The 21,525-nt window shown below is 55.4% G+C and overlaps 2 protein-coding genes across 8 annotated transcripts in view; one reads left to right on the top strand and one right to left on the bottom strand.

Moving 5' to 3' along the window:
- elp4 (elongator acetyltransferase complex subunit 4) overlaps window positions 1-21,525 on the bottom strand; it is a 642,250-nt gene that overhangs the window by 227,453 nt on the left and 393,272 nt on the right. The gene's annotated exons all lie outside the window — the stretch shown is intronic.
- ipo4 (importin 4) overlaps window positions 1-21,525 on the top strand; it is a 97,274-nt gene that overhangs the window by 45,968 nt on the left and 29,781 nt on the right. For all 4 annotated transcript variants that reach the window (XM_072592588.1, XM_072592586.1, XM_072592585.1 and 1 more), the window contains exons 18-25: window positions 1,859-1,982; window positions 4,795-4,906; window positions 5,634-5,743; window positions 6,340-6,417; window positions 7,574-7,631; window positions 12,293-12,398; window positions 19,504-19,697; window positions 20,651-20,704. In XM_072592588.1, coding sequence (XP_072448689.1) covers window positions 1,859-1,982; window positions 4,795-4,906; window positions 5,634-5,743; window positions 6,340-6,417; window positions 7,574-7,631; window positions 12,293-12,398; window positions 19,504-19,697; window positions 20,651-20,704 — 836 coding nt within the window. The remainder of the gene's footprint in view (window positions 1-1,858; window positions 1,983-4,794; window positions 4,907-5,633; window positions 5,744-6,339; window positions 6,418-7,573; window positions 7,632-12,292; window positions 12,399-19,503; window positions 19,698-20,650; window positions 20,705-21,525) is intronic.

Here is a 21,525-nt window from a genome sequence, read left to right as displayed (position 1 = left end):
CATAACCTGGGACATTCAGACCATCCCATAACCTGGGACATAAAAGTATTCCCCAACCATATGTTTTATCAAAGTAGTCTGGTTGCTTGCAGTTTCTGGTCATCACAAAGTAACCACATTGAATGAACTGTATTGGCTGTGCAGTTCTGTGGATTGGTGATTGGAGTCCTGGGTCCTTCCCCCTGTCAGAACCTGCCTGACCTCTCGTTGGAGCTGTCTCTGTGCTTGTCGTGAGGCATCGAACAGCCCGGGATTCGTGGTGATGTGGAATACTCAATATTATATTAAGGAGGTTTCCATGTGTCATGGCGGTGTTTGGGAGCAGGGTAGAGGGAGCTATCCCTGTCCCTAGGATTGGTGGGGGACAGTGTAGAGGGAGCTTTACTCTCTATCTAACCCCATGCTGTCCCTGTCCCTGGGGTGGGGGGACAGAGTAGAGGAAGCTTTACTCTGTATCTAACCCTGTGCTGTCCCTGTCCCTGGGGTGGGGGACAGAGTAGAGAAAGCTTTACTCTGTATCTAACCCCGTGCTGTCCCTGTCCCTGGGGTGGGGGGACAGAGTAGAGGAAGCTTTACTCTGTATCTAACCTCGTGCTGTCCCTGTCCCTGGGAATATTTGATGGGGGATAGTGTAGAGGAAGCTTTACTCTGTATCTAAACCCGTGCTGTCCCTGTCATTGGGATGGGGGGACAGAGTAGAGGGAACTTTATTCTGTACCTAACCCCATGCTATCCCTGTACCTGGGATGGGGGGGACAGTGTAGAGGGAGCTTTACTCAGTACCTAACCCTGTCCCTGTCCCTGGCATGGGGGGACATTATAGAGGCAGCTTTACTCTGTGTCTAACCCCGTGCTGTCCCTGTCCCTGGGATGGGGGGGACAGTGTAGAGGAAGCTTCACTCTGTATCTAACCCTGTGCTGTCACTGTCCCTGGGATGGGGGGGAGACAGTGTAGAGGGAGCTTTCCTCTGGATCTCACCCCGTGCTGTCCCTGTCCCTGTGATGGTGGACACAGTGTAGAGGGAGCTTTACTCTGTATCTAACCCCGTGCTGTCTCTATCCCTGGGATGGGGGTGACAGTGTAGAGGGAGCTTTACTCTGTATCTAACCCGTGCTGTCTCTGTCCCTGGGATGGGGGGGACAGAGTAGAGGGAGCTTTACTCTGTATCTAACCCCGTGCTGTCCCTCTCCCTGGGATGGGGGGGGACAGTGTAGAGGAAGCTTCACTCTGTATCTAACCCCGTGCTCTCCCTGTCCCTGGGATGGGGGGGACAGTGTAGAGGGAGCTTTACTCTGTGATGGGGGGACAGTGTAGAGGAAGCTTCACTCTGTATCTAACCCCGTGCTCTCCCTGTCCCTGGGATGGGGGGGACAGTGTAGAGGAAGCTTCACTCTGTATCTAACCCCGTGCTCTCCCTGTCCCTGGGATGGGGGGGACAGTGTAGAGGGAGCTTTACTCTGTGATGGGGGGACAGTGTAGAGGAAGCTTCACTCTGTATCTAACCCCGTGCTCTCCCTGTCCCTGGGATGGGGGGGACAGTGTAGAGGAAGCTTCACTCTGTATCTAACCCCGTGCTCTCCCTGTCCCTGAGATGGGGGGGGAACACTGTAGAGAAAGTATTACTCTGTATCGAACCCCGTGCTGTCCCTGTCCCTGGGAGGGTGTGATGGTGGACAGTGGAAAGGGAGGTTTGCCCTCCCTGGACCCACATTGAATAGAAAGGGTGGTAGCGGTTTGGATTACACAATTGCCTTGCTATTTTTTCTGATTTTGAAAGTGCTTTGGAAAGAGAGGCTGTGGGAGTGAGAAGCTGGTTTGGACTAAGCTGCCGAGTTTTGTTTTTGTTGCCAATTGCAGAGACGTTAGGAGTGCTTGCTCGGACAATTGGCAAAGAAGTCTTTCTCCCCCTGGCTGAGGAATGCTGCCAACTCGGACTGAACCTTATTGACCACGTGGATGATCCTGATCTGCGGAGGTGCACGTAAGTTTGCCCCCCGAGGTGGCAGCGTTTGTAGGTGCTAATTTCTGGATAACACCCCCCCCCCCCCCCTCAATTCTTCAAGGGTTCAGAGCAGTGAGCTCTGGGTGGCTAAGTGGACCATGTCAGATGTTTGCCAGGCAGTAACACCCAATTCTTCAGTATGTATCGTCCTCCTGGTATTCTGTACGAATGCACTTCCTCCTGACCTCCACATCCTGGGTCGTCAAATGCCGAAATTTCAGTTTGGCCTTTTACTTTCTTAGGTTCGACTCTCTACAGTGTGGAAACAGGCGATTTGGCCCCACCCGTCCGCACCGATCCTCCGAACAGTAACCCACCCAGACCCTTTCCCCTCTCAGTACTGCACCTGACTCTATGGGTAATTTAATATGTCCAATCCACCCGAACCTGCACATCCCTGGGCACTATGGGTAATTTAGCACGGCCAATCCATCCTAACCTACACATCCCTGGGCACTATGGGTAATTTAGCATGGCCAATCCACCCTAACCTGCACATCCCTGGGCACTATGGGTAATTTAGCACGGCCAATCCATCCTAACCTACACATCCCTGGGCACTATGGGTAATTTAGCATGGCCAATCCACCCTAACCTGCACATCCCTGAGCACTATGGGTAATTTAGCACGATCAATCCACCCTAACCTGCACATCACTGGGCACTATGGGTAATTTAGCACGGCCAATCCACCCTAACCTCCACATCCCTGAGCACTATGGGTAATTTAGCACGGCCAATCCACCCTAACCTGCACATCCCTGGGCACTATGGGTAATTTAGCATGGCCAATCCACCCTAACCTGCACATCCCTGGGCACTATGGGTAATTTAGCATGGCCAATCCACCCTAACCTGCACATCCCTGGGCACTATGGGTAATTTAGCATGGCCAATCCACCCTAACCTGCACATCCCTGGGCACTATGGGTAATTTAGCACAGCCAATCCACCCTAACCTGCACATCCCTGGGCACTATGGGTAATTTAGCACAGCCAATCCACCCTAACCTACACATCCCTGGGCACTATGGGTAATTTAGCACGGCCAATCCACCCTAACCTGCACATCTTTGGATTGTGGGAGGAAACCAGAGCACCCGGAGGAAACCTACGCAGACACACGGGGGGAGGGGGGTGGAGAATGTGCAAACTCCACACAGACAGTCGCCCAAGGTTGGAATCAAACCCAGGTCCCTGGCACTGTGAGGCAGCAATGCTAACCACGGAGCCACCGTGCCGCCCACCCCCCACCCCCATCTGCTGCTGAATCCCCTTTTCTGTCCTTTCTTTATCTTCACTCACTCGATGCGCTCCTGACTGTAAACCTGAGCCCGTCTGGAGTTCGGCTGACTCGCACCCTATCATCCATTGTCCCTGTGCTTCCTGACCTGTGCTGGCTCCCAGTCTGAAAGTGATTTGATATTTAAAGTTATCATCCTGCCCTTCAGATCCCCCTGTCACCTTGCCTTCCCTCCCCCTGTAACCTCCTCCTCCAGCCTCCCCAACCCTGCATTCGTTCGATTTGAGCTGATTTGCCCGTTGCGGACTGGCACACCGCTGCTCCTTTTATGACTGTGCCGTCTGTTGTCCGAGGACCCTTGGCTTTGAAATTGCTTTCCCGAAATCCCTCTTCCTGTTTTCCACACCCTCCTCAGCCAAGTGCCTTGGGCCTGGGCCCCGATTACTCACTCTCCGTCTCTGGATTCCTCTGGATTTTGTGATTTCTTCAGGGCTTTGCAAAGTTTTATGAGCTTAATAGCACCATGTAAAAGCAAGCTGCTGTTCTTGAACGAAGTAGCAATGATTCCTGGAACAAAGCGATGCAGGAGGAGTTTATTTGAGCCACCACATCGTTCCTGTTTGGCCATCCGATTAATCTTCCTCCACTGCTCCTTCCCTTATCTCTCTGTATGTTTACCTCTTTCATGAATTACCTCAGTCCCTTTAGAAAGTTGCTATTGAATCTGTTTCTCCTGCCCTTCCAGACAGCCCCCTGCATGTTAAAGAGTCATAGAGATGTCCAGCACGGAAACAGACCCTTCGGCCCATCCTGCCCCTGCTGACCCAGATATCCCGAACCCTAATCCAGTCCCATTCCCCAGCCCTTGGCCCATCTCCCTCTAACCCCTTCCTATTCCTGTCCCCACCCAGATGTTATACAGCTGTCCAGCACAGACACAGACCCTTCGGCCCATCCTGTCCATGCTGACCCAGATATCCCTAACCCTAATCCAGTCCCCATTCCCCAGCCCTTGGCCCATCTCCCTCTAACCCCTTCCTATTCCTGTCCCCATCCTGATCCCTTTTCAATGCTGTCATTGTCCCAGCCTCCCCCACTTCCTCTGGCAGCTCATTCCACACACACCACCCTCTGGGGGGAAAAAGTTACCCCTCAGCTCCCTTTCCCCTCTCACCTTAAACCTACACCCCTCTAGTTCTGGACTCCCCCCACCCCAGGGGGTAAAGACCTTGTCTATTTACCCTCTCAATGCCCCCCATGATTTTACAACCCTCTATAAGGTCACCCCTCAGCCCCCCGACGCTCCGGGGAAAACAGCCCCAGCCTGTTCAGCCTCTCCTTTGTTTCTCCCAATCTTCCCCGTCACAACCCTTCACAATTTGGCAAATCTCTTCCTGAATCCCCTTTGTGGGAAGGAGGACGGCTCAGTTCCTTCTGTTTCCCCCACCCCCTGGCACTGCTGGCACCTTTGGTGTGGATCTTTGTCGGTTTCCCCCTTGCTCCCACCTCCCTCGGCCTTGACTGACCCTCCTGTTTCTGTTTCTGCAGCTACAGCCTCTTTGCCGCCATGTCAGTGGTGATGGGCCCGAACATGGCGCCCCACCTTGAGAAGATGACCACCGTGATGCTGCTGTCCATCAAATCGACAGAAGGAGTTACGGTAAGGGTTCACCGGCTCGGGCCTTTTGCCCCTGTGTGCCCTCAGGACGCACTGATTTGTGCCCTCCTGGTTAAAAGCAGGTTTCCCCTTGGCCTCCCCCTTCCCCTTCCTTGAGGTTAACGCTACGTCCTGTTAACCTGTCACCCGCGTGTCCCTCTTGTCTGACGACGTCGTAGACTTGCGATCCTCCAGCCTCGCGTTCACATTCCCCCGTGGTCCTCCCAACCTTCTGCAACCCTCCGAGATTTCACCAATGCTGCTCTCGTCGCCATCCCTGAATTGAATGGCTCCGCTATTGGTGGCTGCTCTCCACCTGCCGTTGCAGCTGAGCACCAGAATTTGCTCTCAACCTCCTTACGTTTTAGGCACCCGAGAATCAAAAAGTCTTTTGACCCGAACGTCTCGTGTGTCAGTTTGACACCCCGCCTGTAAAACACCGATTGTTATCGGTGATGACCCTTCCAGAGATTGGCTGTGTGCCCTTCGCTTTGTCGAACCAGCGTGATTTGAATCGCTGATATTGCTCATTTCACCCCCCCCCCCCACCAAGGAGTCGAGCTGGTCTCGGTGTGAGAGCCGCTGGGTGTTCCCATTGTAATCCTGAAAGACCCGGGCCCCCTTCCCCCTTCGGTACAGCAGCAGCTCCACAGTGTCTCTGCCGTGGGCGTGACTGACAAGCCAGCCAGATCTGCCCACACTGGACGCCTCCCCTGTTGTTCCCCCTCAGGCCCACTATGACAACGACAGCAAAACCTTCCTGCTCCTAGACGATGACCTGGACGAGGAAGAGACGATTACAGAAGAGGAGGAGGACGATGACGATGCCGACATCACTGGGTATGTGTCACTGCTGGGTCCTGTCTTTGGCAGAGAGCCCTCAATGGGTGCAGTTCGAATTGGTTTACCCCTTGCTCCCAGTTTGAATGGCGGGGGGGAACTGGTTGGGTTCAGGCGCCAGCCCCCGACGCTCCAGGGAAAACAGCCCCAGCCTGTTCAGCCTCTCCCTGTAGCTCAGACCCTCCAACCCTGGCGACGTCCTCGTCAATCTTTGCTGAACCCTTTCGAGTTTCCTGGCCACTGTTCCACTCTGCTTTAACCTGATCTGGTCATCTTTTAGTTCAGGGGGCTGAACGTGCGTCACGCCAGTTGACTGCAGCTTTTCTACACTCCAGAAAAGCTCCCCTCGCTGGCTGGTCATTCCAAGGTCGGACTCACCGCTGCATTCAGGCCAATATTTCTGGGGGTTGAATGCCAGCGAAGATCCTTTTACCCGGGCAGTGGTGAGAAAGCTGAACCCAGTATCCCAGGGAGAAGCTGTGTGAAGTAGGAAGGGATGTAAAAGGTTGTGTGGATAGACCGGGGGAGGGGGCAGGGCTGTGTGGCCTGTTTCTGTGCGGTAACTTGTCTGATGCTGTTCACTCTGGCCTGGACAGTTTCAGTGTGGAGAATGCTTATCTCGATGAGAAGGAGGATGCCTGTGACGCTTTAGGAGAGATCGCTGTCAACACTGGGTAAGACCACCGCATAACGCTCGTCAGCTCCAATCTCTTGTCTGTCCGCGTACGGGCCTTCCGATATCCTCTCCCTTTGTCGCGCACCTGGTATCCCGTACCAAGTAAGTAGCCTCCTGATGTTCCCCCCCCACTTATCGACAAGGCACAAGTCAGGAGTGTGACCAGGAGTAGCCCGTTCCGCCATTCGATGGCAGAGCTGTGGCCTGACCCCCACATTCCTGGCTTAATAAAACCTTCTCGATCACCGATGTTAAACGGAACAACTGATCCAGCGTCCACTGCTGTTTGTGGGAGAGCGTTCCAAGCCTCTCCCACCACAAAGTGTTTCCCAGCACCTCCCCTGAATGTTCTGGCCCTCGTTCTCACCCTCGTCCTCGAATCCCCAGACAGCCGAATTGTGTATCTTTATCTAACCATGTTAATATCTTGCAAACTGGGATCAGACCACCTCTGAACGTTCTGAGTTGTAGAGAAAACAGGCCGGTTTTAAAATAAAAATACAAAGAACTAAGGACGCAGGAAATCAGAAACTGAACGAGAAACTGCTGCAAAATCTTCGCAAGTCGGGCAGCGTCTGTGGAGAGAAAGCAGAGTTAACCTTTTGGGTCCAGTGACCCTCCTTCAGGAGAACATTTAACTCTGCTTTTCTCTCTGCAGGTACGATCAGACCTGCTGAGTTTTCCCAACAGTTTCTAACTTGGTTTCCAAATTGTGCGCTCGCCCCTCACGACTTAACCTCCAAAGTCCAGGTGTCACTCTGATAAACTGAGATCAACTTCCTCCGAGGTCAGTATATCCTTTCGAATTGGCTCCGCGTTTGCCCTGGATGAGGTGGGGAGGGTGGGGGGTGGGGGGAGGGGGGGGAAGCAGCTCCCAGCAACACTCGAGAAGCTCAACACCATCCAGGGACAAAGCAGCACCTCCCCCCCCCCCCCCCCCCCCCTTGATTGGCCCCACACCCACAAATCTCCCCTGCCTCCACCGCTGACGCTCAGTCACAAGCAGTGTGTACCACACGACGTGGTTCAAGATGGGCAGCTCACCACGGGTCACAAATGCTAACCCAGCTCGCGATGCGATGAACAAATGACGAACAATCACAGCACTTCAGCGTAACAATCATTTGGAGCTAAGCTGCTTTTGTTTGCCGTAGGGCTGCCTTCATGCCATTTATGGAAATGTGCTTTGAGGAGATCTTCCGCATTAATGATGTGAGTATCTGATTTCTGGCTGTGTAAGGTAACCAACTTGCTGCTGCAGCTCCTCACTCCCTTTGCCCCACGTCACGGTAAATCCCGGCGAGGGCCGGTGGCTATAGCAGCTGACAGTATCGGTTGGACATTCCGTGGGAGGCTCGGACAAGCGGAGGACCTCCGAGAGTCTACAGCCCAGTCCTTCCTGTTCAAACCCCAAATTCAGGAGCTCGCAACAGCTGACGAGCCGTAGATATAGCTGCCAAATGGGGCAGCGCTGAGGGAGTGGGCACTGTCGGGGGGTCAGTGCTGAGGGAGTGGGCACTGTCGGGGGGTCAGTGCTGAGGGAGTGGGCACTGTCGGGGGGTCAGTGCTGAGGGAGAGGGCACTGTCGGAGGGTCAGTGCTGAGGGAGAGGGCACTGTCGGAGGGTCAGTGCTGAGGGAGTGGGCACTGTCGGAGGGTCAATGCTGAGGTAGTGCTGCACTGTTGGAGGGTCAGCGCTGAGGGAGTGGGCACTGTCACAGGGTCAGTGCTGAGGGAATGGGTACTGTTGGAGGGTCAGCGCTGAGGCAGCGGGCACTGTCGGAGGGTCAGTGCAGAGGGAGTGCCGCACTGTCAGAGGGTCAGTGCTGCGGGAGTGGGCACTGTCGGAGGGTCAGTGCTGAGGGAGTGGGCGCTGTCGGAGGGTCAGCGCTGAGGGAGTGGGCGCTGTGGGAGTGTCAGGGCTGAGGGAGTGGGCACTGTCGGAGGGTCAGCGCTGAGGGAGTGGGCACTGTCGGAGGGTCAGCGCTGAGGGAGCGGGCACTGTCGGAGGGTCAGCGCTGAGGGAGCGGGCACTGTCGGAGGGTCAGCGCTGAGGGAGCGGGCACTGTCGGAGGGTCAGCGCTGAGGGAGTGGGCACTGTCGGAGGGTCAGCGCTGAGGGAGCGGGCACTGTCGGAGGGTCAGCGCTGAGGGAGTGGCCACTGTCGGAGGGTCAATCCTTAGGGAGCGGGCGCTGTCGGAGGGTCAGTGCTGAGGGACAGGGCCCTGTCGGAGGGTCATTGCTGAGTGAGTGGGCGCTGTCGGAGGGTCATTGCTGAGGCAGTGGGCCCTGTCGGAGGGTCATTCCTGAGGGAGTGGGTGCTGTCGGACGGTCAGTGCTGATGGAGCGGGCACTGTCGGAGGGTCAGTGCTGAGGGAGTGGGCACTGTCGGAGGGTCAGTGCTGAGGGAGTGGGCACTGTCGGAGGGTCAGTGCTGAGGGAGCGGCTGCTGTCGGAGGGTCAGTGCTGAGGGAGGGGGCACTGTCAGAGGGTCAGTGCTGAGGGAGTGGGCACTGTCGGAGGGTCAGTGCTGAGGGAGTGGGCACTGTCGGAGGGTCAGTGCTGAGGGAGTGGGCACTGTCGGAGGGTCAGTGGTGAGGGAGGGGGCACTGTCGGAGGGTCAGTGCTGAGGGAGGGGGCACTGTCGGAGGGTCAGTGCTGAGGGAGCGGCTGCTGTCGGAGGGTCAGTGCTGAGGGAGTGGGCACTGTCGGAGGGTCAGTGCTGAGGGAGGGGGCACTGTCGGAGGGTCAGTGCTGAGGGAGGGGGCACTGTTGGAGGGTCAGTGCTGAGGGAGTGGGCACTGTTGGAGGGTCAGTGCTGAGGGAGTGGGCACTGTCGGATGGTCAGTGCTGAGGGAGCGGGCGCTGTCGGAGGGTCAGTGCTGAGGGAGGGGGCACTGTCGGAGGGTCAGTGCTGAGGGAGTGGGCACTGTCGGAGGGTCAGTGCTGAGGGAGTGGGCACTGTCGGACGGTCAGTGCTGAGGGAGCGGGCGCTGTCGGAGGGTCAGTGCTGAGGGTGTGCCGCACTGTCGGAGGGTCAATGCTGAGGGAGCGCCGCACTGTCGGAGGGTCAGTGCTGAGGGAGCGCCGCACTGTCGGAGGGTCAGTGCTGAGGGAGCGCCGCACTGTCGGTGGGTCAGCGCTGAGGGAGTGGGCACTGTCGGAGGGTCAGCGCTGAGGGAGTGGGCACTGTCGGAGGGTCAGCGCTGAGGGAGTGGGCACTGTCGGAGGGGGCACTGTCGGAGGGTCAGTGCTGAGGGAGTGGGCACTGTCGGAGGGTCAGTGCTGAGGGAGGGTCACTGTCGGAGGGTCAGTGCTGAGGGAGGGTCACTGTCGGAGGGTCAGTGCTGAGGGAGTGGGCACTGTCGGAGGGTCAGTGCTGAGGGAGTGCCGCACTGTCCAGGGGTCAGTGCTGAGGGAGGGGGCACTGTCGGAGGGTCAGTGCTGAGGGAGTGGGCACTGTCGGAGGGTCAGTGCTGAGAGAGTGGGCACTGTCGGGGGGGTCAGTGCTGAGGGAGTGGGCACTGTCGGAGGGTCAGTGCTGAGGGAGCGCCCCACTGTCGGAGGGTCAGTGCTGAGGGAGTGGGCACTGTCGGAGGGTTATTGCTGAGGGAGTGGGCACTGTCGGAGGGTTATTGCTGAGGGAGTGGGCACTGTCGGGGGGGTCAGTGCTGAGGGAGTGGGCACTGTCGGAGGGTCAGTGCTGAGGGAGTGGGCACTGTCGGAGGGTCAGTGCTGAGGGAGCGCCCCACTGTCGGAGGGTCAGTGCTGAGGGAGTGGGCACTGTCGGAGGGTCAGTGCTGAGGGAGGGGACACTGTCGAAGGTCAGTGCTGAGGGAGGGGGCACTGTCGGAGGGTCAGTGCTGAGGGAGGGGGCACTGTCAGAGGGTCAGTGCTGAGGGAGGGGGCACTGTCGGAGGGTCAGTGCTGAGGGAGGGGGCACTGTCGGAGGGTCAGTGCTGAGGGAGTGGGCACTGTTGGAGGGTCAGTGCTGAGGGAGCGCCCCACTGTCGGAGGGTCAGTGCTGAGGGAGGGGGCACTGTCGGAGGGTCAGTGCTGAGGGAGGGGGCACTGTCGGAGGGTCAGTGCTGAGGGAGGGGGCACTGTCGGAGGGTCAGTGCTGAGGGAGTGGGCACTGTCGGAGGGTCAGTGCTGAGGGAGTGGGCACTGTCGGACGGTCAGTGCTGAGGGAGCGGGCGCTGTCGGAGGGTCAGTGCTGAGGGTGTGCCGCACTGTCGGAGGGTCAATGCTGAGGGAGCGCCGCACTGTCGGAGGGTCAGTGCTGAGGGAGCGCCGCACTGTCGGAGGGTCAGTGCTGAGGGAGCGCCGCACTGTCGGAGGGTCAGCGCTGAGGGAGCGGGCACTGTCGGAGGGTCAGCGCTGAGGGAGTGGGCACTGTCGGAGGGTCAGCGCTGAGGGAGTGGGCACTGTCGGAGGGTCAGCGCTGAGGGAGTGGGCACTGTCGGAGGGGGCACTGTCGGAGGGTCAGTGCTGAGGGAGTGGGCACTGTCGGAGGGTCAGTGCTGAGGGAGGGTCACTGTCGGAGGGTCAGTGCTGAGGGAGGGTCACTGTCGGAGGGTCAGTGCTGAGGGAGTGGGCACTGTCGGAGGGTCAGTGCTGAGGGAGTGCCGCACTGTCCAGGGGTCAGTGCTGAGGGAGGGGGCACTGTCGGAGGGTCAGTGCTGAGGGAGTGGGCACTGTCGGAGGGTCAGTGCTGAGAGAGTGGGCACTGTCGGGGGGGTCAGTGCTGAGGGAGTGGGCACTGTCGGAGGGTCAGTGCTGAGGGAGCGCCCCACTGTCGGAGGGTCAGTGCTGAGGGAGTGGGCACTGTCGGAGGGTTATTGCTGAGGGAGTGGGCACTGTCGGAGGGTTATTGCTGAGGGAGTGGGCACTGTCGGGGGGGTCAGTGCTGAGGGAGTGGGCACTGTCGGAGGGTCAGTGCTGAGGGAGTGGGCACTGTCGGAGGGTCAGTGCTGAGGGAGCGCCCCACTGTCGGAGGGTCAGTGCTGAGGGAGTGGGCACTGTCGGAGGGTCAGTGCTGAGGGAGGGGACACTGTCGAAGGTCAGTGCTGAGGGAGGGGGCACTGTCGGAGGGTCAGTGCTGAGGGAGGGGGCACTGTCAGAGGGTCAGTGCTGAGGGAGCCCCGCACTGTCGGAGTGTCAGCGCTGAGGGAGTGGGCACTGTCGGAGGGTCAGTGCTGAGGGAGCGCCCCACTGTCGGAGGGTCAGTGCTGAGGGAGCGCCCCACTGTCGGAGGGTCAGTGCTGAGGGAGGGGGCACTGTCGGAGGGTCAGTGCTGAGGGATCGCCCCACTGTCGGAGGGTCAGTGCTGAGGGAGCCCCGCACTGTCGGAGGGTCAGTGCTGAGGGAGCGCCCCACTGTCGGAGGGTCAGTGCTGAGGGAGCGCCCCACTGTCGGAGGGTCAGTGCTGAGGGAGCGCCCCACTGTCGGAGGGTCAGTGCTGAGGGAGCCCCGCACTGTCGGAGGGTCAGTGCTGAGGGAGCGCCCCACTGTCGGAGGGTCAGTGCTGAGGGAGCGCTGCACTGTTGGAGGGTCAGTGCTGAGGGAGTGCCGCACTGACAGAGGTTGAACGCCGCCCTGTCACTGACCCTCGTGATGACCATATGAAATTTTGAAACTGTGTCCTTGTCTGAAGAATTGCCCAGGATGGAAGCTTCCTGTTGCATTCTGACAGGATTGCCAGCCGAGATCACATTATCCAAACATCGTCCATTCGCTGTCATGCTTCGGGATGTTCTGAAGTGGGGAAAGGTGCGACAGAAATGCAAGCTGGCCTTATCTGTGACCCAAGCACAGCTTTTGTCTTTATTCGCCTCATTTTGAGTAACCGCGCCACTTTAACATCTTTTGCAGTATCCTCACGTCAACGTCAGGAAGTCTGCTTACGAAGCAGTTGGCCAGTTCTGCTGTGCCCTTTACAAGGTTGCTCAGGAAAACCCAACTGACCAAAACTTGGAAGGTAAGAGGTTTTTCCCTCAGGGAGGGGCTCACCTTTCCCGGCAACATGAGGCCTGGGCCTCGATCGTTAGTGCTCTTCTGTCCTGGTCTCATTATCCCATTCTGTCACGTGGGATTCATGAGAGAGCTTTTTCCCAGGCTGTGGAACTCTCTGTTACAGGGAGTGGTTGACAACGATGCGGCTTTGTTTTAGGGACACCAATGTCGGAACATATAGAAGGATGGGCTCGTGGATTGAGATTCGGAAGGAGTGAAGGGAGGCTTGTGTAGAACAGGATCACGTTGTGGGGCAGAGTGGTCTGTTTCTGTTCTGTGGACTGTTCTTAATCTAAGTATCAGGGTGAAGGAGTCTTCAGTGTTTATCATGGCAAAACATATCCGTTTCTGTGTCGCATTTCTTTCTTTTTTTGACACGTTTCCTTGAATTCCACGTCATTGGTCATTCCCAGAAACAAACTGTGTAGGTGCTTGTGATCCAGAGCATATTCAGTATCCAGCTCAATGGAGAAAGGGCCCCCCTGACTTCCCAAAGATGGCTCCTCCCTCCAAAGATTGTCTGTCTCCCTCAGCTCCCGTTTCCCAAGACCGTGAGGCCTGAGCTCCATCGAGCCCAGCCAACCGCTGCTGAAGGAGTGCCGCTCTGTCCCAAGAGTCAGCCTTCAGGGATAAGTTCACACATTTACAGCAGGAGGCTGAAGCCAGGATTTAACCTTTTGAGTCGAACCCCGAAACAGCAGGCGGACTTGTACTGACAATGTCGCTGGGCTGGTTATCCAGGCCCCCAGATGGGAGCGTGCGTTTCCATCCTTCCATGGTCAACGCTGATATTTCAATCTGATTTTTTTTAAAAAATCAGGATGTCAAAGGCTATGAATTGTCGTAAAAAGCCAATCTGGGTCACAAATACCCCTCAGGCAAAGAAAGCTGCCATCCTAAATGGTTGTGGACTGCAGGCTCACTGCCACGTTGCTGCCTCTTAAGTGCTCTCTGAGTAATTGGGGGTGGACGATAAATACAGGCCTGGCCAGTGACACCCACGTGGTGTGAGCTAAATCGAAGTATATTGAGTAATATTTAAGACTCTCGAGTATCAAGACAATCGAGGGTTACGGGGAGAAAGCGGGAGAACGGGGTTGAGAAACCGAGCAGCCACGATGAAATGGCGGAGCCGACTCGGGTGGGCTGAATGGCCTCGTTTCGGCTCCTATGTCTTAAAAGCAGCATTTGCCCAATTCCTTTCTCGTCATCGCCATCGGGTCTGCTCCAGCACCCTTTTCGGGCAGTTCTCTTCCAGACGCATCGATGCATAAAAAGCAAACCCTCTTCCCATTGCATCTTGAGCTGTTTTACCTGTTGATCCTTTGTTGACGTCCACTTCTCAACCCTCCTGCAGGAGGGAAGACCCTAATGTGTCAGAATTCCTCAGGATTTTTAAGACCTCGACTGAACCTCTCCTTGCTCACCTCCGAGGAGAGATTCTCCGCTTCCCCAGAGTCTTCCCAATATCCCAAGCCCCTCATCTCTGGCAGGGTTCTGGGATATCTGGTTGCGTGCTTTCGGAAGGATGTCCAGCAGTGGACACCAAGATTCTGAGAATCCCGTCTTAAACAGCGTCCTCGACTTGTCCTGCTGCTTTCAAAGATTTGGGTAACTACATTCGTCGCTGTCACCGTTCTCCATGAACCATTTTGTCCCCCACTGCCCCCCACCACCCCAACACAATTCGACAGTTTATATCACCTCCCAACATTCTGCCTTCCAAAATGGTAATGAGTTTGTGTGTGTGTATGTGGGTGGGGGGGTGGGGGTGTGTGTGGGTGTGTATATATGTAGTATATGTGTATATGTGGGTGTGTGTGAATGTATGTGGGTGGGTGTGTATGTATGTGGGTGGGTGTGTATGTATGTGGGTGGGTGTGTATGTATGTGGGTGGGTGTGTGTGTATGTGGGTGGGTGTGTGTGTGTATGTATGTGTGGGTGGGTGTGTGTATGTATGTGTGGGTGGGTGTGTGTATGTATGTGTGGGTGGGTGTGTGTGTGTGTATATGTGTAGTATATGTGTATGTGTGGGTGGGTGTGTGTGTGTGTATATGTGTAGTAAATGTGGGTGTGTGTATGTATGTATGTGTATATGTGGGTGTGTGTGTATGTGTGTGGGTGGGTGTGTGTGTATGTGTGTGGGTGGGTGTGTGTGTGTATGTGTGTGGGTGGGTGTGTGTGTGTATATGTGTGTGTGTGTATGTATGTGTATATGTGGGTGTGTGGGTGGGTGTGTATGTGGGCGGGTGTGTGTGTGTGTGTGTGTATGTGGGCGGGGGTGTGTGTGTATGTGGGTGTGTGTGGGTGGGTGTGTGTGGGTGAGTGGGTGTGTGTGTGTGTGTGTGTGGGTGAGTGGGTGAGTGGGTGTGTGTGTGTATGTGTGTGTGTGGGTGTGTGTGTGTATATGTATGTGTGGGTGGGTGTGTGTATGTGTGTATGCATGTGTGTGTGTGGGTGTGTGGGTGGGTGTGTGTGTGGGTAGGTGTGTGTGTGTATGTATGTGTGGGTGTGTGTATATGTGTAGTATATGTGTATGTGTGGGTGGGTGTGTGTGTGTGTATATGTGTAGTGTATGTGTGTGTGTGTGGGTGTGTGTGTGTATATGTATGTGTGGGTGGGTGTGTGTATGTGTGTATGCATGTGTGTGTGTAGGTGTGTGGGTGGGTGTGTGTGTGTGTATGTGGGTGTGTGTGTGTGTGGGTGGGTGTGTGTGTGTGTGGGTGGGTGTGTGTGTGGGTGGGTGTGTGTGTATGTGGGTGTGTGTGTGTGTATGTGGGTGTGTGTGTGTGTATGTGGGTGTGTGTGTGTGTGTGGGTGGGTGTGTGTGTATGTGGGTGTGGGTGGGTGTATGTGGGTGTGTGTGGGTGGGTGTGTGTGTGTGTATGTGGGTGTGGGTGGGTGTGGGTGGGTGGGTGTGTGTGTATGTGGGTGTGGGTGGGTGTGTGTGGGTGGGTGTGGGTATGTGGGTGTGTGGGTGGGTGTGTGTGTATGTATGTGGGCGGGTGGGTGTGGGTGGGTGTGTGTGTGTGTGTATGTGGGTGGGTGTGGGTGTGTGTGTGTGGGTGTGTGGGTGGGTGTGTGTGGGTGTGTGTGTGTGGGTGTGTGTGTATGTGGGTGGGTGTGGGTGTGTGTGTGTGTATGTGGGTGGGTGTGTGTGTGTGTATATGTGGGTGGGTGTGGGTGTGTGTGTGTATATGTGGGTGGGTGTGGGTGTGTGTGTGTAGGTGTGTGGGTGTGTGTGTGTGTATGTGGGTGGGTGTGTGTGTATGTGGGTGTGTGTGTGTGTGTGTATGTGGGTGGGTGTGTGGGTGTGTGTATGTGGGCGGGTGTGTGGGTGTGTGTGGGTGTGTGTAGGTGTGTGGGTGGGGTGTGTGAATGTGTGTGGGTGGGTGTGTGTAGGTGTGTGGGTGTGTGGAGGTGTGTGTGTATGTGGGCGGGTGGGTGTGTGTGTGTAGGTGTGTGGGTGTGTGTGGGTGTGTGTAGGTGGGTGTGTGAATGTGTGTGGGTGGGTGTGTCTAGGTGTGGGGGTGTGTGGGGGTGTGTGTGGGTGTGTGTGGGTGGGTGTGTGTAGGTGTGTGGGTGAATGTGTGTGGGTGGGTGTGTGGGTGTGTCTATGTGTGTGGGTGGGTGTGTATGTGGGTGTGTCTATGTGTGTGGGTGTGTGTATGTGGGTGTGGGTGTTTATATGTGTGTGTGTGTTAAAGCTCACCGGCCTCTGATTTATTGCCCCCCCCCCCCCCCCCCCCCCCCCCCCCCCACGATGTGCTGCTGCCGCCTGCTGTTTTGGAGCTGTGTCACACTGTGGGTGCTCATTGCAGTAAGGTTCAGTTTACAGTTTATGGCAGCTGCTTTCCCTCCACACAGGCAGGGCCACACACTGCCAGGCTGCCTGTAAGCATAGGGTCCTTACAACAGGCCCTTCGTCCCAACAACTCCAAACCAACCCACCGGAGAGTAACCCATCCAGACCCATTCCCCACACTATTATTCTACACTTACCCCTGACTATTGCAGTGAACCTCCACATCCCTGGACACTATGGGTAATTTAGCACGGCCAATCCACCCTAACCTGCACATCCCTGGGCACTATGGGTAATTTAGCACGGCCAATCCACTCTAACCTGCACATCCCTGGGCACTATGGGTAATTTAGCATGGCCAACCCACCCTAACCTGCACATCCCTGGGCACTATGGGTAATTTAGCATGACCAATCCACCCTAGCCTGCACATCCCTGGGCACTATGGGTAATTTAGCACAGCCAATCCACCCTAACCTGCACATCACTGGGCACTATGGGTAATTTAACATGGCCAACCCACCCTAACCTGCACATCCCTGGGCACTATGGGTAATTTAGTATGACCAATCCACCCTAACCTGCACATCCCTGGGCACTATGGGTAATTTAGCATGACCAATCCACCCTAACCTGCACATCCCTGGGCACTATGGGTAATTTAGCATGGCCAATCCATCCTAACCTGCACATCCCTGGGCACGATGGGTAATTTAGCATGGCCAATGCACCCTAACCTTCACATCCCTGGGCACTATGGGTAATTTAGCATGGCCAATCCATCCTAACCTGCACATCCCTGGGCACAATGGGTAATTTAGCATGGCCAATGCACCCTAACCTTCACATCCCTGGGCACTATGGGTAATTTAGCACGGCCAATCCACCCTAACCTACACATCCCTGGGCACTATGGGTAATTTAGCACGGGCAATGCTCCCTCACCTGCACATCATTGGACTGTGGGAGGAAACCAGAGCGCCCGGAGGCAACCCACGCAGACACTGGGGGCAAATGTGCAAACTCCCCACAGAGAGTCGCCCCGAGGTTGGAATCGAACCCGGGCCCCTGCCGCTGTGAGGCCACAGTGCCAGCCACTGTGCCACCCAGTTCCTGAGGAGATCTGTTTCAGTGTGAGGAGGGGGGACAGCTTTTAATTCAGCTCCTGCTTCTCCCATTGGGTTAAGGAACCAGACGTGTTCCAAAAGTCCTTGTGTTTGTAGAGCAGTTGGGATGTATTCGTACATCCAGTTCACTACCCGGCGTGCCCACGTCCCCCAAATGAAACACTGGATTTTACCAAGCGGTCGTTGCAACTTGCAGTGAAGGAGGGAAACTGGTGGGCTGTCGACAATGGGGGGGCATTCCAAGGCTGTCCGTTCCCCAGAAGTGTTCCCTCTGATCACGGCTGACCCATGTCCTAAACACCATTGACCTTCCTTCGTCCATCACAGAGACTCGGAGGAAAAGAAAACCAGAGCTCTTCCTGTTTAAAAACGCAGCCCAATTCCTCCTCTGTGGTGTTCAGGATATCAGGCAGATCAGCCGTGGTCCCGTGGAATGCGAGAGGAAAGACTCGAGGGGCCAAATGGCATTTTGTCCCCTCCATTCAGGGTTATACATGGCCGACCATCTCCCAGCCATCAATGGTATCAGCTCCCTCATCACACACAGGTATTCCACATAAACACAAGAGACTGGTGGCTGTGAGGTATTGTGGCTGGTTAGCTGGGAGAGTTTGGCAGTGCACAGACTCCCAGATAGTCTCTGCTGCTTCAGCTGTGAGCAGTTCCACCATTTCTCTGTTTCTGGTGCTAACGTTTCCACCCTGCGGCCGTTAAATTAGAATCAGGAGAGACTTTTGTTGCTTGGTTTCTTTATTTAGTTTGCTTTGCTTTCTGGTTTTGCTGGGAAGAGGTTTTCCTGATTGCGCTCTCGCACGGTTCTGGTGTAGTGTATGACCGGGAGCTGTGAATCTCTGTGGGGAAGCGTTTGCTGTTTGAAGTCCTGCCCTCCCCCCCTGCGTTTCCCCCCGCACCCCAGCCCTTCTTGAGTTCTGAGAAGATTTGTAGCTCAGGTTAAGGTTTTGGATGTAGGTTTGCTCACTGAGCTGCAAGGTTCATTCCCAGACGTTTCGTTACCCTACTAGGTAACATCTTCAGTGGGCCTCAGGCGAAGCAATGCTGAACACTGCTGCTTGCTGTTTATATGTTTGGGTTTCTTTGGGTTGGTGATGTCATTTCCTGTGGTGAAGTCACTTCCTGTTCTTTTTCTCAGGGGGTGGGAGATGGGGTCTAACTCAATGTGTTTGTTGATAGAGTTCCAGTTTGAATTCTAGGAATTCTTGTGAGAGAGACTAGTGAGAGAGGGTCATGTCTTTTTGTGGCTAGTTGGTGTTCATGTATCCTGGTGGCAAGTTTTTAGAACATTATTTCAACGAGCCAACACACACTGCAGCACAGAGGGACGACACAGAGCAGAGGAGAATCACCAATACCATGTATTCAAAAAGAATGGGTATCCAATGAACACAGTCCGCCGATTTCTCAGCCACAAACCCAAACGAGCAGACAAAACACATCCAGAAACCCGAGCCACTCTCCCCTACACCAAAGACATCTTGGAAGTGACTGCCAGACTACTCAGACCCCTTGGCATCATGATAGCCCACAAACCCACCAACACACTAAAACAGCAGCTAATGAACCTGAAAGACCCTATACAGACAATGAGCAAAACTAACGTCATTTACAGAATACTGTACAAGGACTGTCACAAACACTACATTAGACAAACAAGCAGAAAACTAGTCACCAGGATACATGAACACCAACTCGCCACAAAAAGACATGACCCTCTCTCACTAGTCTCCTCACTCACGGATGAGGAAGGACACCACTTCGACTGGGACAATACATCCATCCTAGGACAAGCCAAACACAGACACTCACAAGAATTCCTAGAATTCCAACCGGAACTCTATCAACAAACGCATTGAGTTAGACCCCATCTACCACCCCCTGAGAAAAAGGAACAGGAAGTGGCTTCACCACAGGAAATGACATCACCAACCCAAAGAAACCCAAACATATAAACAGCAAGCAGCAGTGTTCAGCATTGCTTCGCCTGAGGCCCACTGAAGATGTTACCTAGTAGGGCAACGAAACGTCTGGGAATGAGCCTTGCAGCTCCGCGAGCAAACCTCCCTCCAAAACCCCAGCCCTGTTCCAGACCGTTACCTCGGGTGTCTTTTGTTGCCACCAGGTTTCCAGAAGTTGCTGGCCATGGTGTTTCCAAACTACTTGAAAACCATTCACGAGGAGAAGGACCGCCTCGTGGTCATGACGATTCTGGAGTCCATGAACAACGTGTTGAAGAACTGCAAGGGGGACACGCTGAAGGAGCCAGGCCGCCTGGATGAGATCTGCAAAGCCATCCGCAACGTACTGCAGAAAAAGGTCAGCCCAGAGTCCCCGCGTTCTCTCCCGGTGCCCTCTGCGATGCCTGGTTTTTGAAGATGAGAGTGGGGGGCTGGAAAAGCACAGCCGGTCAGGGCAGCATCTGAGGAGCAGGCAAATCGACGTTTCAGGCCGGAGCTCTTCATCAGGAAGGGGGCTGGGAGCCTCCGGGGTGGAGAGATAAATCGGCTGGGGAGTGGGGTTGGGGAGAAGGTAGCTGAGAGTGGATGGAGGGGGGGGTAAAGGTCATAGGTCAGAGAGGAGGGTGAGCCGATAGGTGGGAAGGAAGGTGGACGGATCATGAGGACGGTGCTGAGCTGGAAGGTTGGAATTGGGGTAAGGTTGGGGGGAGAGGGGAAATGAGGAAACTGGTGAGGTGGAAAATGTGGTGTTCTTCCTCCAGGCGTTGGGTGGTGAAGGAGGCCCAGGACCTGCATGTCCTTGGCAGAGTGGGAGGGGGAGTTGAAATGTGTCTGTTGCTCCCGATGCGGCCTCCTCTCCATTGGGGAGACCGGACGCCTTCTCGCAGAGCGCTTTAGGGAACATCTCCGGGGCACCCGCACCAATCAACCCCACCGCCCCATGATCTGTCCCGCCTGTCTATCTTCCTTCCCACCTACCCACTGCACCCTCCCCTCTGACCTATCACCTTTACCCCCACCTCCATCCACCTATTGCACTCTCAGCTACCTTTTCCCCAACACCCCCACCCCCCCATTTCCCTCTCCACCCCGGAGGCTCCCAGCCCCCTTCCTGATGAAGGGCTCCGGCCCGAAACGTCGATTTGCCTGCTCCTCGGATGCTGCCCTGACCTGCTGTGCTTTTCCAGCCCCCACTCCTAATCGTGACTCCAACCTCCAGCACCTGCAGTAGCCACCTCTGCCTGGTTTTGTTTTTGAAGATGCCGTGTCATTGCCCTTCTTGGTGCTGACTCTGCCCGTTGTGTCTTGCAGACAGCTTGCCAAGACCCGGAGAACGACGAGACCGAATCGGATGAAGAGCAGGAGGTAGGAATGCGCGAGTTTGCAAACGTTGAACAAAGGTCAGATGTTTCCGGTTTTGAATTCCCGTCGATCCCCATGCCGGCACCTAATGTTGCGATTGGCGGCCGATGTATCTGCTTTGCTTGTACTTATTCAGTATGACATGTCAGGATTGGTTTTTCTTTGACTTGTTGGAAACCCCTTCGATTGTGGCTGGGTCAAAGCTTAATGGGTTTCCTGGGGTTTCTGGAATTGGAATGACAGTTAATGACTAACCTTCATCCGAGGGAAGCTCAGCAACCAGATACCCAACCCAGGGTTCCTGGTGAATAGAGAGAGCCTTCCCTCGTCTTTGTTTAGAATAGGTCCCCCTTCACTTTTAAACGACCACCCCTTGTTCTCGTTTCTCTCCCAAGAGGAAGCGTCCTTTTCCACGTCCACCCGGTCAAGTCCCCTCACAAATCTTTTACCTCTTTCAACTGAGTCACCTCTGGCTTCTTCCAGCCTCCCAGAGGATACAGGCCGAACCTGTCTAGGTTTTCCTCATTCCGGGGATTAGTCGCCCAAACCTTCTCTGAACTGCTTCCAACACACTCTCTACATCCTTCTGTAAGTTAAGTGGCCAGGACAGCACACTGTGCTCCAGCTACAGAAACGACAACTTACGCATTATCTCTTGACTCTTACATTCAATTTCCCTCACAACAAAACACAGCATCCTACCAGCTTTCCGAATGTCTTGTTACGCCTGCCTCTGTGATTCACACACTGAGACACCAAGATCCCCCTCAATGCCAGTTTTCTACTTCCTGCCCATTTCCCACTTCCCCACATTGGATTCCATT

This window comes from Chiloscyllium punctatum, chromosome 22 (assembly GCF_047496795.1).
Source record: "Chiloscyllium punctatum isolate Juve2018m chromosome 22, sChiPun1.3, whole genome shotgun sequence".
NCBI classification, from domain to species: Eukaryota; Metazoa; Chordata; class Chondrichthyes; order Orectolobiformes; family Hemiscylliidae; genus Chiloscyllium; species Chiloscyllium punctatum.
The sequence above is the reverse complement of the archived record's forward strand: the minus strand, read 5'-3'. Positions and strand labels throughout refer to the sequence as shown.